Source organism: Ascidiella aspersa, chromosome 9 (genome assembly GCF_963924565.1).
Source record: "Ascidiella aspersa chromosome 9, kaAscAspe10.2, whole genome shotgun sequence".
Taxonomy (NCBI): Eukaryota; Metazoa; Chordata; class Ascidiacea; order Phlebobranchia; family Ascidiidae; genus Ascidiella; species Ascidiella aspersa.
The window spans coordinates 16,685,560-16,701,087 of NC_139455.1; the positions used below are offsets into that span (position 1 = coordinate 16,685,560).

Below are 15,528 nucleotides of genomic sequence, written 5' to 3' on the forward strand. Positions count from 1 at the left end.
TAATGTGGAAATGCGGAATGGCCTTCATTCGACTGCACATAGGCCTCTCTCACCATCGGATAAAAGAATGCTCTGATCTCTCAGAAGAGCTTTTGCTCAGTTCAACCGCAATTCTTTCACACCAGCACATGTGTCGCTTTGAAATGTATGTTACATCGGGTAATGAAGCCCTTCACCGTCAACTCACGATTAACACGGAACGACATCTCTGTTCGATTGCCCCTAAGCGTAAGGAAGTCGTGAATGCAACCGGAACGCTCCAGAAGAAGAATTTCCAAAGGCACGTATGTTGGCTTGTGTGGAAAAGGGTATATATTTACGACCTTCGCATATCAAAACTTTAATACAAAGCAAGCTAGTTAATTGCATTAAGAGTCACAGGGCCAGCCCTTGCAATCTTTCGGCATCTGAGCGTCGTGCAGTGAAAGAACTCCAATGACGATATTACCATTCTACCAGCTGACAAAGGTAATAGTACTGTTATTTTAGACCGTAAGGTTTATGACGACAAAATTTACGAGTATTTGTGCGATTCCAGTACTTACAAGAAACTGCCACGTGACCCCACCCAAAAAACGGAACAAGTGCTTACCAAGTTTGTTGGTGTTTTGCACAAGGAAAGAAAATGCATTTCATATGCGATGTTTCATCACCTGCATAGTACAGATGGTTCTGTCCCTCGTTTATATGGATTGCCGAAAGTCCACATGAAGAACGTGCCCCTTCGTCCAATCGTGTCGTTTATTGGAAGCCCTACTTACAACCTAGCCAAATATCTGGCTCGACTTTTAGCGCCGTTGTTTGGAAGCACAGAATTTACTGTCAGAAATTCTGCAGAGTTTGTAGAAGCTTTAGCAGCGCAGCAGTCACTGTGCGAAGATGAAATGATGGTCTCATTCGATGTAACATCCCAGTTTACCAACGTACCAATCGATCTCGCATTGGAAATAACCGAGTCAAGGTTACTGGAGGATTACAGCCTTAAAGACAGGACCACATGGACTCATAATGACATCCATCTGGGGCTGAACATTTGCTTGGAACAAACCTACTTTATATTCAGAGGTTCGTTTTACAAACAAATGTATGGCACGGCTATGGGATCTCCTGTGTCAGTGGCAGTTGCCAACATGGTCATGGAGTCTGTGGAGGGACGTGCCTTACGAGTTTTTGCCAGACCACCACGTTTCTGGCGACGTTACGTAATGATACTTTCTGTATCATCGATAAACGTCAGGTAAAAGAGTTTCTTCATCATTTGAACAACGTGCAACAAGGAATTGCATTCACTATGGAACTGGAAAGTAAGAATCGACTTCCCTTCCTAGATGTGGAGATTCTTAAAGCGGCGGATGGCAAACTCTCTACTCGTGTGTACCACAAGCCGACCAGTACCATGCGCTATTTGAACTTTACTTCTAGTCATCCATTGTACCAGAAAAGAGCTGTTGTCAAAGCACTTAAAGATCAGGCCAGACGCTTGACGACGGACCCTGCGATGCTTCAAACCGAATTGCGCAGGGTACATGATGCCCTACGGTTAAATGGCTACCCGGACTGGATTCTTCGTGATCCTAAAAAGGTTTCGCGTAAGCAGATCCAGTGCAAAGAACGAGCCTTCGTCACCTTACCCTACATACCGAAGTTAACTGATGTTATGCGTCGTATGCTGACCGATTTCGGTGTATCGGTTTGGATAAAACCAATTAACACCCTACGTCAGATGCTGTCGCACCCAAAAGACCCGGTTGATGCAACTGTGACAAGGGGTGTGGTGTATGCTATACCGTGCGGTGAGTGTGACGAAATTTACATTGGTGAGACGGGTAGAAGTTTAAATACGCGCCGGAAGGAGCACGAAAGGGATGTGGGCAAGAAGGATGCCAAAAAATCAGCGTTGGCAAGCCATGCAACTACCCACAAGCACAGAATTAACTTTTCTGCTGCTCAGGTGTTGACGAAGGAAACCGATTACCACAAGCGCGGTTTTCTTGAGTCGTGGAACATACATTTACGCGCCAGCACCATGAACGTAAAAACTGACGTTCTAATGCCGATTAGCTATCGCGCGCTCTTACACCAATGAGCGTTGGTACGAGTTTTTACCCAGTCAGAAATTATCTTGGAGTTATCCCTGGGCCTTACTAGGCATGTTCGAATTAGCAGTGGCCTATCTTAGATAAACTAGGCATGTTCGAATTAGCAGTGGCCTATCTTAGATAAACTAGGCATGTTCGAATTAGCAGTGGCCTATCTTAGATAAACTAGGCATGTTCGAATTAGCAGTGGCCTATCTTAGATAAACTAGGCATGTTCGAATTAGCAGTGGCCTATCTTAGATAAATTAAGATAACTTATCTTAACGAAATTTAGTGTAAGATGTTGTGTAGTAGATGTTTTGATACATAAACGTTAGTTTTTTGTTGTAAATTCAAAAATTGCTAAGGTTTTTATGAGCTGTTTCTATGATATTCTATGATAGCCCACGGGTAAATCGAAGATTATCCCATGATATTTCTTGCATGGTTTTTAAGCTCAAATAATTCACTTTAAACAAAGCAGAAAGATTTTTAGCGACAAAAAAAGTAGTTTTTTATTGTAAGTGGAAAAATTGCTGAGGTTTTTGTAAACTGTGTCTATGATATTCTATGATAACCCGCGGAAAAATCGAAGATAGGTCAATGGTATTTCCTGCATGTTTTTAAGCCCACATCAATGACTTTAAACAAATTAAATATCTAATATTACTTGTTCATCACGGGTTCAATGTTTTGAGCTTCCTAAGTTTTACCAAATTACGATGAGCTCAAAAGGGTGAGGATAAACTATTTTTTTTGGAAAACATGTGATATAACCAATGTGTGTTTTATGGATCAAGCGTGAAAATGTCATTGTACTAATAATACCAAACATATTGGTTACCTAAACTGTTCTTAATGAGACTCCGCCAGGAAATCGATTTTTAAATAAAAATCGACCGAGCGTAACGTAACATTTTATGTGTAAGCTCTTGGCCACTACCAGGTGTAACATTTTTATTTATTTAAATGTTTTATAATCTTAAAAAAAAATTCGTCGTTATGAAATTTAAAATTACCAGCAACACTTTTCAAAATCACCGTTAAAAAATTTAAAATTGTTGGCGGGAAACGTTACGTCACAATGACAACCATTGTTGCGGGTTGTTCGACCTTTTTCAAAAAGTGAACTGTTTTCTTTTACCAAACGGATGCATTGAAGAAGCAGCGCAAGTTTTTAAGTTTTTGCGTATCATGAAAATGTTATGAAACTAAGTGCAGTTGTTGTAGCTTGTGGACAACGAAACTTACTATGCAGCTAAGGAAGGTTGTAGGGCTCGCTACATTGTCTTTGAACAGAAAAAATGATGAAGAAATGTAAAGTCCATCTCAAACCAAATCCCCATATGGTAAGTCAAAATGTCTGTTGTTTTTCTTTTTTTTAATGTTAAATTTGTATGTTAAAATGTTTAACTAGAAAATATCCCAATACCACTTCAAACTATATTGTTTCATCTTATCAGTTTTAGCTAAATTATGCAACAGGGGTCGTGACTTTTTCAGTGACACCTGTCACTACTACCTGTCAGTGACAGGTGTCAGTAAACTACTGACAGTTTGAGCCCAAACTGTCACTACTACTGCCAGCTGTCAGTAGGGTGACATGCGGCTGCTTTGAGACTAGTGACAGGTAAAGTTTCTTAACGTCCTGTCACTACAATATTACAGTTTTTTTTTATAGTAAAACGAAACTTTGAAGGAATAGTTTTGATAATTTACTTTGATAGAAGTGCTGGTTATCGCATCCCAGATCACACCAGTACGAAAAAGGTGAATACTATCCGTTAGGAAGGTAGTAAACTCTCGCAGTGACAGTTCAGCCGATGCGAACAACTTTTAACAGCCTGTCACTATGAATTTAGCCTATTTTACTAAAAAAACATGTGTTTTAAACTTTGATATTATGCAGTGGCACTGTCACGACAATATTTATCTTGCTTTTGCAGTTTAATACAACTTTGTAACTACATTATTCTGTAGTGACAGGTAAACAAAAACTTTTATCAGCCTGTCACTCTAATATTTAGCTTGCTTTTGCAGTTCAATACAACTTTGTAAATACAATATTCTGTAATGACAGGCAACTGTGGAAAGTATGGCAAGTGCACCCACAAGTTTTTTTTAACCTTTCAAAAGTGCACTTCTAAACTAATCGAAACTGAACCCCACATACGTTTACAGTGCAATGTGTGCAATACAGAGAGTTTTGGAAAATCATAAAATGCACCCCAAGTGTACTTTTTTGACGTTTGTTGCACCCGGTCACCCGGATTTTTTCGGCAGTGCACCTGCGAGATTTCTCTCAATGCACATGTGTCAAGCTCAAGAATAAACTGTACCGGTATGCATTATAATAAATCTGCTGCTGCCTACCGTTTGCACGTTTACACTACAATACTACATCTACCACAACGCATGTCAATCAAATCAGGATTGGCAAGTTGAAACATGGATTCAAAATCCTTTTCTTTTTGACTTGAACAACATTAGCGATGCCAATCTCAGCAAAGATGACCTAATTGATTTGAGATTAAGAGTTATTACAGAATCTTGATGCTTACTACTGCAAACATAACCATTCTTGGTAAAGCAAGCGATTAGTTTCGGCATGGCACTTTGCTCTCGCTACTAAAAACCTCTGGCCCTCTTCCCTGCAGATGTTGTATTATGTCAATTGTTGATTCTGTTATTATTCGTTATGGTCCATGAAATAAAAGAATAGCTACACCATTTAACTTTGTTTATTGAAAGGTAAAAGAGTTGGTTAACACTACTATAGTGCATTATTTCAAACAGAAAAACAGATGCATAATGAGTTCAGTTCTCAAGGGCATTTTGGATAACATTATATTTATTCTGGAAAAAAAATCACGACCCCTGTTGGTATTACCAGCGTCTGTCATAAACACAACATATAAATAAAATACAGTATTATTAAACATGAACAAATTTAGTTTGGGTTTCTTTTATAAACTTTGAAGTCCCAAGATTATTAAAAAAAGTGTTAGAGTCATTACACAAAAAACAACTGCTTAGGTGGGTCCTGTAAAGTTGAATAGTTGTGCATGCTCTTCTTATCTGATTGAATTTTGTTAGTATTCTTCAGACTAAAAGTAGTAGCCAGACCTTCCTACAAATACATAATGCAAAATTAGAGGTTCGTTTTACAGATATATCAGTATATAAGGATACTGTTTATTTAAAATTAAATAACAGCTAAAACTTTGTTTTACAGTTTAGGAAATTAAATGGTATTATTATACCTTTATTTATGGTTGATGTACAGCAGCGGTTCTCTTGATGTACAGCAGCGGCTCTTAACCTCTTCTAGTCAACCACCACCTAGTTTCACAAAAAAAGTCTCAATTTAATGTTGATTATTTGAGCGGAGCTGATTTTAAATTTATATGTAGTTTAATTTACAACGATAAATTGCAATATTATTCAATTTGAAATAATTTTTTAAATTCCCATTAAAAGCTGGAAAATAAACAAACCTTGTCATTCCGTGATACAAACAAAGTTTTGGTAGCAACCAAGCACTTTAAGAAAGCCAAACTCGATAACTTAGACCAGGATCATCATTCAAGGGATTGGGAATGCTTTGTAAAACAAATTCAGCTTGATTTGCTCCAACTGGATAAAATAAAATGACAACAATAGTATCACTGCATTGTCATTCAAATCTTGTAATACTAAAAAACACAATATTAGATTAACCAAACCTTTTTGATTAGGTTTTACTAAAAGAACAAATTATTTTACCCAAGTAATTTCAAAAGCATAAAAATAGCACTTACCATATAACTAATTAATCCAAATCAGAAGCAGTGTTATTAATGAAGTTAAAACATAAACATGTTTTTAGTTACCAAACCCTAGTTAATTAATTCTAAAACAAACAGGGCATCAAATTATTGCAACAAACCTATTTGGAGATAAACCAACTTTCTGTTTTTTACCTGTCACTGTAGAATATCGACATTTAAACACATGTTTATCCTACTTTTTAGTGAAATATATTACCTATAATAGTAATGAGGTGTAACATTACTATAAACTGATAAAAGTTGCATTAAGCCGCAAATACGAGCTAAATTTCATAGTGACAGGCTGTTAAAAGTTGTTCGCATCGGCTGAACTGTCACTGCGAGAGTTTACTACCTTCCTAACGGATAGTATTCACCTTTTTCGTACTGATGTGATCTGGGATGCGATAACCAGCACTTCTATCAAAGTAAATTATCAAAACTATTCCTTCAAAGTTTCGTTTTACCATAAAAAAAACTGTAATATTGTAGTGACAGGACGTTAAGAAACTTTACCTGTCACTACAGAACATTTACCTGTCACTAGTCTCAAAGCAGCCGCATGTCACCCTACTGACAGCTGGCAGTAGTAGTGACAGTTTGGGCTCAAACTGTCAGTAGTTTACTGACACCTGTCACTGACAGGTAGTAGTGACAGGTGTCACTAAAAAAGTCACGACCCCTCCTCAAATTATGAGTTAATCCACTTGGTTTTAAAGATTTTGTAACAGAAAAATACTAAGTATCCATAATGAAAGTTCATAAAAACTATTACTATACCTATAAAATGAAGAAATAATTCTTACAAGGACCTCGTTTTAAGTTATAATTGAAGCAGTTTACACAAGAACAATTATTTTACTTCTGTATAAAAATATACATTCCTTAGATATTTCATGTATTTATTTTCAGAAAGTGGAATACTCTTTATAATTGAAAGCCAGAAAAAAGTATGAAAGGTACAAAAAGGTATGGTTTATTTTTTTGTTACTGTGAGGATTATTCCAAGTTTTGTTGTTTTATATCATTATATAAATATTTTGATTTAAATGATTGTCTCTACATACATAATATATTGTGTTAAATGTGTTTATTGAATTTTTTGGTTCAGTATAACCTAGTCTGGAAAGTATGGCATGTTTTGATGAGAGTGCATAAAATATTAAAATTCACCCCACTTATGAATCATAGGCAAATTGGGGTGCAGGTTAGGTCTACTAAAAAAATTGTGTGTACACTTGCCATACTTTCCTGTGTGCTATATTGTTAAATATGTGTTTTGTGTAATTATTTGGAGGGTACAACTACAAGCACATCATTTTTATAAAAATTGTTGCCATTTAACTGTTTTTGTTTAGAACTTGAAGTGCACCACTTCAAAAAGTCATCTACAGACAAGCATTCCTGCAAGCACTTTTTTGCTAAACAGGCTACATCCACACAGGGATGCAGATATTACATAAATGCTATCAAAGAACAAAAATAAACTGTCAAGGTAAGGATTTTTTCTAAAATACAGTGACTAACATAAATTTAAATTATAATTACATGTTTTATGAATTATTTTTATTAAGAAAAAGGCTTTATTTGGTTTGTTGCTTTTGTAAACATAGTTAGTTCAAACGTTTTACTAGCACATAATTTTAATATTTATGTGTATATATACATGTATACACATACATTAACACTAATTATGTTATTACAGATGTTCCATATCCTCACTCAACACTCAATATTGTGTTTGTAACCACCAAGAAACAATTACAAGTGGATATGAAAACCAAAACTCAGGCATAAATTGCATTAATATGTGTTTACTTATGAGTATACCGTCAACAGTTACATTTAGCCATTTATTGTTTACGAACCTCTTGGTTAAGCATTCCATCAACTGTCAAAACTCTGTGAAAGAATTGGCCATAACTTATGATTTAATTGTTCAGTATTTTGCGGTTTGTAACTCGTGTAATGTCAAAAGTTGTATCCATGTTTTTTTTATTACAGCAATGTTTATAATTCTTTTTTTCTATTTGTGTTTATATTTAATCATTCCTAAGTTATTCTTTTAAGCCGTTTTATTCAATTGTTTTTAACATTTATTTTTAAATAACCGTTTGATATTTTTGTACGTGCTGTTATTGTGCATCTGTGCGCGGAAATTTAATGACAATAAATATTGATTGCTTGCTATTTTAAAATTGGTGTAAAGCAGGAATATAATTGGCCAGGCTTGTTTCACGCTTGAATCATATGTGGGATGCCATGTATGGGAAATCAAAGAAAATCTAACATGGGCCGATGTTACCTTTCCGGTCTCCCAGCTGGGATATATCTATGGGGTTTCTGTGGTAATCTGGTAATGGGCCATACTAACACCGATGATAGTTCGAGTAAGGCCCGCATTAAAATTTCTGACTGGGTAATCGCACGAATTGTTACTTTTTGATTTATAAGGAATCTGTTTTACATGTAACGTCAGTATCCTGATGAAGACGTTCTGTATAGCACGTCGAAACGTCAATCTATTATATATTCTGCTGGAAGAGCAACACTCTGTTATATATTATGCCTGGCAACATAGCTTATTTCAGGTCACCTATATGTATACGATAAATTAAAAATATCTGAAAACGGTACACACCTCGGAAAGGATGTTGATTAGCACGTCGACAGACTCATCCACCAATCCGGCGCTCCGTTCGTGAAAAGGGTCATGATATCTTGTTGCGTCGATCACAAAGTATAACTCGTGATTAAAAACGTTTGCCACATTCGCGCTTCGCCCAGCCAAAGCCCTTGGTGCGGGTTGCGATTGCAGGTCTCTGATGTTTCGCAGAAAACCGTCGATTCCTTGAAAGTGTTGGTCCGCGTAAGTTGGATCTGAAATCATTGTTTATATATACTTTGGTGTATATACTTTGGTCATTTTGAAAGTACGTGGCTATGGCCTCCTCCAAACTGGATACTTTTGCCTTATTTTACTACGTAAATTCATTTTTTTTGAGTTTTGCGTCTGGATTACACATCGCACCTCCCAAAATAAAAGTTTGCCAACTTAAACAATACAAAGGATCATGGTCCCTTTGTGTGAATGGATAACATATTTGTAATATAGCTTTCGTATTGAAAGTAACATCTCTCTAACCTAAAACTTTAACAAACTAAACGAACTGTGTAGTTTTCTTAAGATTAGATCTTGGCGTCAGGTTTAGGTATAACTTTGGGTCGTCATCTTTAAAATAATTTTCATGCCCCTTCTCAAAAAAAAAATCCTATATTCGCCTGCTTTAATACATACTTTTTTCTGTAAGTGTGTTTCTGGTTATGGCCAGTGTATGTTGACATGTGTCTCTCCCTAGGTAAAGAAAAACTTAAAACGTGGTATGAATTTCTGGTTTATATACATCTACATGTGTACTGTAATCCTACAGGCCTAAATCTGCATCTTTACTGTAACATGTGCACTTTTCTGTCTACAGAGCATAGCTAATCGTGGACCCATTTTACCTCTATCTAAGACTCAATTCCTCCCTACGAAAATTAGTACTTGCAAATAAACTTTTTAATAAATAACAATACAAAATAAAGTATAACCTCTCCAAAATCGTAAGCTTTTGATTTGCTATAAAGTTCTAAAGTAATAAATACGCTCGATGATATTTAAATGAAAACAATATGTTGTAGCAAATAATAACAGAGACTACACATAACGCATTTGTGAAGTAATAATACGAACTGTACACTTCAGTCTCAAGTGCTGGCTTCGCTTGCGAAAACACCTGAACTGTAGTGAACTCTGCTAATAACTTGCTTTCATAAACCATGTTGCATATATGTTCGCAATTTTTACGCCACAAATAATGCTTTATTTGGTTTAAATTGGTATTATTATGAATGATACTGTTATGCTTATTCCTTCGTAGTTTTTAACTCTAATTTTACTATCTCTGTAGAGCACAGACCAAAAACACTGTCGATAAAAAAAACACAAACATACAATCTACAAATTCCGGCACTGGTTCAGAATCCTACCGCAGCGTTCAAACTTAACGCAAATATTTGGGTTAAGGTGTCGGTTAGTGTTTGGGTGAGGGTGGGTCAAGTATTATTATTCAGTTCAATAATAAGAATATTTATTAATACTTGACCCAACCAAACTCAAACGCTAACCCACCCTAACCCAAATAATATGCGTTGTGGTGAGATTCTAGACCAGGGATGTCCAACCCAAACATGTCGGCGTGCCAATTTTTAACTTGTAACTTCTTCCCGTGCCAAAGTTTCGTAGCCGAACCAATTCTTTTTAATCATAAAAGCGCTTTTTTACCAAAAATAAGAAGGTTTATTTAAACTTGAAAAAAAACTGTCTAGTAGAAATGCGCATCACTACATCAAAGTGTATCTCGGTGAGCTTTCGTTTCTTCACACCAAGCTATATAATATTATGTGAATTGCCGCGATTGTTTTATATTGTGGACAAACAATGGCAATTGGCTGTATAACAAACTTAGTATTTTCTGACAATTGGCTGAATAACAAATCGAGCTTTTTTGGCAATTGGCTAAATAACAATTTTAGTATTTTTTGGGGAGGGCTTGCGTGCCATTTTTTATTAGGTCGCGTGCAACATTTGGCACGCGTGCCGCTTGTTGGATACCCCTGTTCTAGACCAACGCCCAAATTTCTCCCTTAAAACAAGGAAATTCCCCTTAGGGGTGATTTCCCCCCTTATTTTGAAAATATGTAACTTTTTGAAAATATGTTGTCCGAACTTGCTGTTTCTTTCGAACGGATTTGGTTCATCCTACTTAAATTATAAATCGGATTTCACTGATTAACTTAATTACTTGCTTAAGGTCTGCGAGTCACATCTCCTATTTTTTAACGAATGACCTAAATAAAGCGCAACTAATGTTTTTAACCAACCAAAACACTTGGGTGCGCCGCCGTCGCTCCACTGCAGAAAGTAGAGGCACTCCTGTTGGGCGTCGCCCTGCATAAGATAACCTCGATCGCATTCGAACTCCACAACCGAACCCACGCTAAAGTTTCTTTCAATTGTTAAAAGACGACCGTTGACCGGAACTCCCGGATGCGGACAGCGTGTAAAATTGTCTGCAAAGTTAACACAAAAAGTGTCGTAACTGGTTGTCACAAGCCTACAAGAACCCTAACTTAGTAGGCAACAGATAGTACGGTTTTTTAACACCAAAATATTTAAGACTTTTTAGAGAAGGCAAAACGACTGTTTGCGCTCTGTTTTGGGCGAGGTTAGAAACAGAACAGGGGTTGGCGTTATACTATGTGATTACTTTGTTCTCTTTTTTTAATTCTGTGGTAACATCAGTTTAAATGTGTCCTGCTTCAGTAAAGTTATATTATAAAGTTTATTATGTGTTCCGGGAACTTTTACGTAATTTGGATTTTCATTGTATTTTATCGGCAAGATAAAAAGTTATACATAAGCAAACCTAAAAAAATTGAAAATTCGTTCGTTCCAGATAAAGAAGAATACTGCGTCTATAAGCTACACTAAAAGTAGGCTTATGACACTTTGGTATTTGGATATTGTTTTGTTTTCATATGTTTGATAAGACAAATATTGCAATAAGGTAACAAAAAACAAACACACTTTAAAACGAAAACGTCCTCTCCGTCCTTGCTATCAACCCTAGCGATCCTTGTGACTCTAGTGTTTGATTTTAGTGATCCTTATTCTGATGACTATATAATCGGTGCAATTTTGTCAATCTTTGCGACCCTTGCGATACGAGAGATCATGGCGAGATCCTGTGTGTTTTAGATGCAACCCTTTGAAAATACTGCCACGTCTTCACACAAAGTTACCTTTAACATCGCACGCTGCAAGCACACCGCCCCACTGTCCGCTGTTCTCACAAGTTCGGTTGCTATATCCCAATAGGCGATGCGTTGGAGGACACGTGAAGGTTACTCGATCACCCACGTAGTATGGTACAGGTTCGTTGTCGAGTATTTCCCCGCCCGTGGCTCGTATAGAATATACTGGATTGCCACATTTCACTCCTTTGAGAAATGCGGTATAATAAATCGTAAATAAAGCCAGGGATATATATTTAACGCATTACAGCTGCTGTGAAAATGTTGCTAATCACATCAAGCTGATGTTTGTTTCACCTCACGGTGTTTATTGGTAATCCAACAACTTTAAAGCCAAGCTGTTTTCACAAGCATCCATTTAAACAATGTGTTGCAAATTACTTCAAGATTGGTACAAGGTGACAGAAATGTATTGCCTAATATAACACAATAAACAACTAAAAGTATTCTATTTACAAACTAGCAGTATAGTTATATATTTGACGCTGGTAAAATGAAATTTATCTGCCCTACCAAAACGTACTTTTACAGACAGCAAGGGTTCCATCAAACCTTCCAGCCCCCGTGCATTTCCTGAAAGGAGAACCCGAGTGCAAGTAGAATCCCTCGTCGCACACGTAATGCGCCACTCGGTGAATCCCCCGTCCCGTGTACTCGATTGCGCAATTGCTTGATGACTCAGCACTTCCGCAGTCAGTGTCTGTGAAAAAAAAACGTTATTAGGTTCGAACTTTGACCCCTGGAGGTTCATGAAGAATCGGGGCCACAAAAAAATATACTCTAAAAAGTGACAGTTAAACCGGCATGATTTTCCATTGATTTTCAATGTTTAAAATCTTTGAAAGGTTCGATTTTTTTAATTTTACCTGGTTTATGAAACTGATAAGGTCAAACATATTCCTGGGTAAGCCAGAAATATATACTGCAATTTTCCCTGCAACATAACGAACAGTACAAAGGTCTTTCAACGAAAACAAGGACATAATTGATATTGCAGCTTTCTACTACACAAACAACGCAAAATGGCAAATGAAATGCGTCACGTAACGAGCAAAGATCGTGACTTTCTATTTAACTCAAGAGACAACAACTGTACAGCTTCACAAGTTGTGGGAGTTAAGACTTTAATTTCGGCAAAACCGTTCCCTAATGCGGCGCTGTCATTCAGTTGCGTTACACGATTAATTATAAAAATATTTTTGGTTCTGGCCCAAATTGAGCATGAATTTCGATACTCACCCGGATCCACACAACTCCTTCCGCAATTCCCATCACAAAGGCACAGTTTCGCATCTGGGCAATCGCTGTTTCGGTCACATTCATTTCCGCATTTTGAACCGAAAGGCCCGATGTTTAAATCGTGACGCTTTGAGCAAGCTCCTAAAAATAGTAAATTTAAATACTGTTGTTATATCAATTTAGTGATAAAGTCTTACAAAGGCTTTCGTTTGCCCTTTGCAGACATAGTAATTGTTGCCCATGTCAATTAATAAGTTTCGATGACTGATAAGTGTTGCACGAACAGGGCACAGTGGACATATTCTTGGTTAGACTCTCCCATGAAAAAGCCCAGTGAACTAGAAGCATATAACATTCATTTCTTATCACTAATAACAACAACATTGTGAATTTTGCCCTTACGAATTCTTCAAGAAAAGCAATAACACTTGTTAAATGAAAACGATGTAATTTTACGTCGTAACATGCTATTTCTAACGTAGCATAAACTGGAGTTATCACAATGGTAATAATATGCAGTTGAAAATACTAGGTGATAATTTCGAGCTGATAAAATGCACAGTTGCACACCTTCTATAAATAACTATATAATATCTGTTTTCCTGGTACTTTTGCAACACTCGAACAAACAGGTTACATTGCAATAGTTCGATCAACCCTTTAGCTTACGTATGCAAAAAGAGCTGGTCTTGGTCCAGTTCCTTCTTCCATGGCAGAACTGCTTGGAATTGACGAACTTTTGCTTGTAACCAGGCGCGCACTGGTATTGAAGCGTGTCATTGTACTTGTAAGGCGGGAAGAGTACGGGTACGTGTGAACCATTCTTAGCTTTCCTTGTAACTATAATTCGCCTCGAAAGGGCAATTTTTCTGGGCCGAGGACAATAGTTTGCTGTAACATAAAAAGTTGTCTAGAGTTTGATTTAAAATGCTTTCGTCGTTTTGGGTAATATTTGTACAGAATGTTATGAAAATAGAAAATCATCTTTCACCTAAAACGCCCAAAAATATATAAAAATAGTATAGGTTTAGCAGAAAAGAAATAACATTAAACGTTTACAGACACTAAATTCATTCAGTAGTTTATTGCAGTTACGCTTTTCACGGGTTTTCAAAAAACATAGAATTTTATTGGGAATGAAACTATTGAAATATTATCTAACTTTTATTCCCCCCTTATATTGAAATTAGCTTAAGCAAGGGTACACTATGCACGAAACAAGGATTATGGGCTTTGCAATTCATTATATCTAGCAGTTCTAGCTTACAAAAATTAAAACAAAAAAAAATTTTAATAGCAGATTACCGGACAACGCTTAAAATCGTTAGAGGCTTTTTAAAGTCGGACTGTTAGCTATAAGCATACGAACAGCAAGGCACAAATATTCAAAAAAATATTTTTTTTTAGCTTACTCAGTCGAATGCATGACATGCCGCACTCTTGGTCGCAGAGACAAACTGTTCCTGCCTTGCATCTTCTGTCGCCCACCACATAACATTGCTTGCGACATTTCCTTGCAACCTCATTGGCCGCTGTTTCGTTCCTTGCCTGACACGTGACTCCTCCAACAACAAAAACACAAATAAACGTCAATTGTTTAGCTACGGGTTTTTTTTTTACTCAAACCCAATGCAAACAAAATATATTTTTTAGCCACAAAGGATATTATATATTTGCCTTATTACTTGTTATGTAGCTGGAATCGCTTTGTTCGGTTAAATTCGTCAATATATATAAGTTGTTTATATATATATATATTCCCCCATCAAATTAAATCAAAACAACGCCGCGAAACCTTTCTGAAACATGCACTTACCTATTTTCTGCCTAACATTTTTATTATATGCTGAACCCTTTTTTGTTTGTCGTTACAATTTTCCAACAAATTTTGCATCTTTGTTGGACGAACAATTAACATTTGAAGGACATATGAATACTAAAACTAAGGTCAAGGCCATTTTCGTTAGTGGCATTGCCGTTCGTGTGCACGCTTATGTCGAAAATTATTATTTTTAATATATTTTTGATGTAATGCAAGTCAAAACGTTACGTCAGTAATGGTAGAGTAGCATTTGTCTTATTGAACATGTATGACAAAGTTGGCTTTTAGGGATAATTGTACTTACAGTAATCAGTATTTGCCACGATATTCTAACCTTCATCGATTTAAATTTTGTCTTGAGGTTACAACGCTGCCCACTGATCTTAAACATGACTTAGTTTTTTTGTGTCCCGCTGGCTATTTGTTGATCAAACAGTTGCACTATTTGAATAACCCAACTCACTAGGAATCTAATAGTTATTACCTGCCGCAGCTGCCTGGAAGTGATTGAAAAAGGTTATCAGTGCAGAAAAACCACCGAAGGTGATCAGCAAACGCAACATTGGTTGTTAAAAGAAAACCCTGAACTACAAATGCATCAATAAATCTTCTTATGTTCAATTAAAGAATTGGTTATTCTTCAGCGCAGGAAAACACTCGTTCTGACTAACGCAGAAAGCGCCTGAGGATTTTAAACAGATGGAAAAAGCTACAGTTTACA

General features: G+C 36.5%; 2 protein-coding genes, 1 long non-coding RNA gene and 1 pseudogene across 3 annotated transcripts; 2 read left to right on the plus strand and 2 right to left on the minus strand.

Annotated features, from left to right (window-relative positions):
- Positions 1 to 2: 2 nt before the first annotated feature.
- LOC146133276 (uncharacterized) lies at positions 3 to 1,031 on the plus strand (annotated as a pseudogene).
- Positions 1,032 to 1,043: 12 nt separating this feature from the next.
- On the plus strand, positions 1,044 to 2,086 carry LOC146133277 (uncharacterized). The gene has a single exon (XM_083397707.1). It carries the CDS (start codon positions 1,292 to 1,294, stop codon positions 2,084 to 2,086), a length of 795 nt encoding a protein of 264 aa, XP_083253833.1. The 5' UTR covers positions 1,044 to 1,291.
- A 2,422-nt stretch (positions 2,087 to 4,508) lies between these two features.
- Positions 4,509 to 5,971, minus strand: LOC146133278 (uncharacterized). The gene is made up of 4 exons (XR_014501649.1): positions 5,879 to 5,971; positions 5,576 to 5,714; positions 5,342 to 5,420; positions 4,509 to 5,208 (listed from the first exon to the last, which is right to left on the minus strand). It is a non-coding gene; the product is annotated as an uncharacterized LOC146133278 (long non-coding RNA).
- Positions 5,972 to 7,774: 1,803 nt separating this feature from the next.
- On the minus strand, positions 7,775 to 15,370 carry LOC146133279 (CUB and sushi domain-containing protein 3-like). The gene is made up of 9 exons (XM_083397708.1): positions 15,292 to 15,370; positions 14,398 to 14,544; positions 13,655 to 13,876; positions 12,986 to 13,126; positions 12,270 to 12,446; positions 11,735 to 11,932; positions 10,814 to 11,002; positions 8,529 to 8,767; positions 7,775 to 7,789 (listed from the first exon to the last, which is right to left on the minus strand). Exons 1-9 carry the CDS (start codon positions 15,368 to 15,370, stop codon positions 7,775 to 7,777), a joined length of 1,407 nt encoding a protein of 468 aa, XP_083253834.1.
- Positions 15,371 to 15,528: the final 158 nt, after the last annotated feature.

Coding starts and splice junctions, on each gene's coding strand:
- LOC146133277 (XM_083397707.1), top strand. CDS start 1,292: ATGGAACTGGAAAGTAAGAATCGACTTCCCTTCCTAGATGTGGAGATT.
- LOC146133279 (XM_083397708.1), bottom strand. CDS start 15,370: ATGTTGCGTTTGCTGATCACCTTCGGTGGTTTTTCTGCACTGATAACC. Junction 13,127..13,654: donor GACCAGCTCTTTTTGCATAC/GTAAGCTAAAGG, acceptor TACTATTTTTAG/GAGCTTGCTCAAAGCGTCAC. Junction 8,768..10,813: donor CGGCGCACCCAAGTGTTTTG/GTTGGTTAAAAA, acceptor CAATGATTTCAG/ATCCAACTTACGCGGACCAA.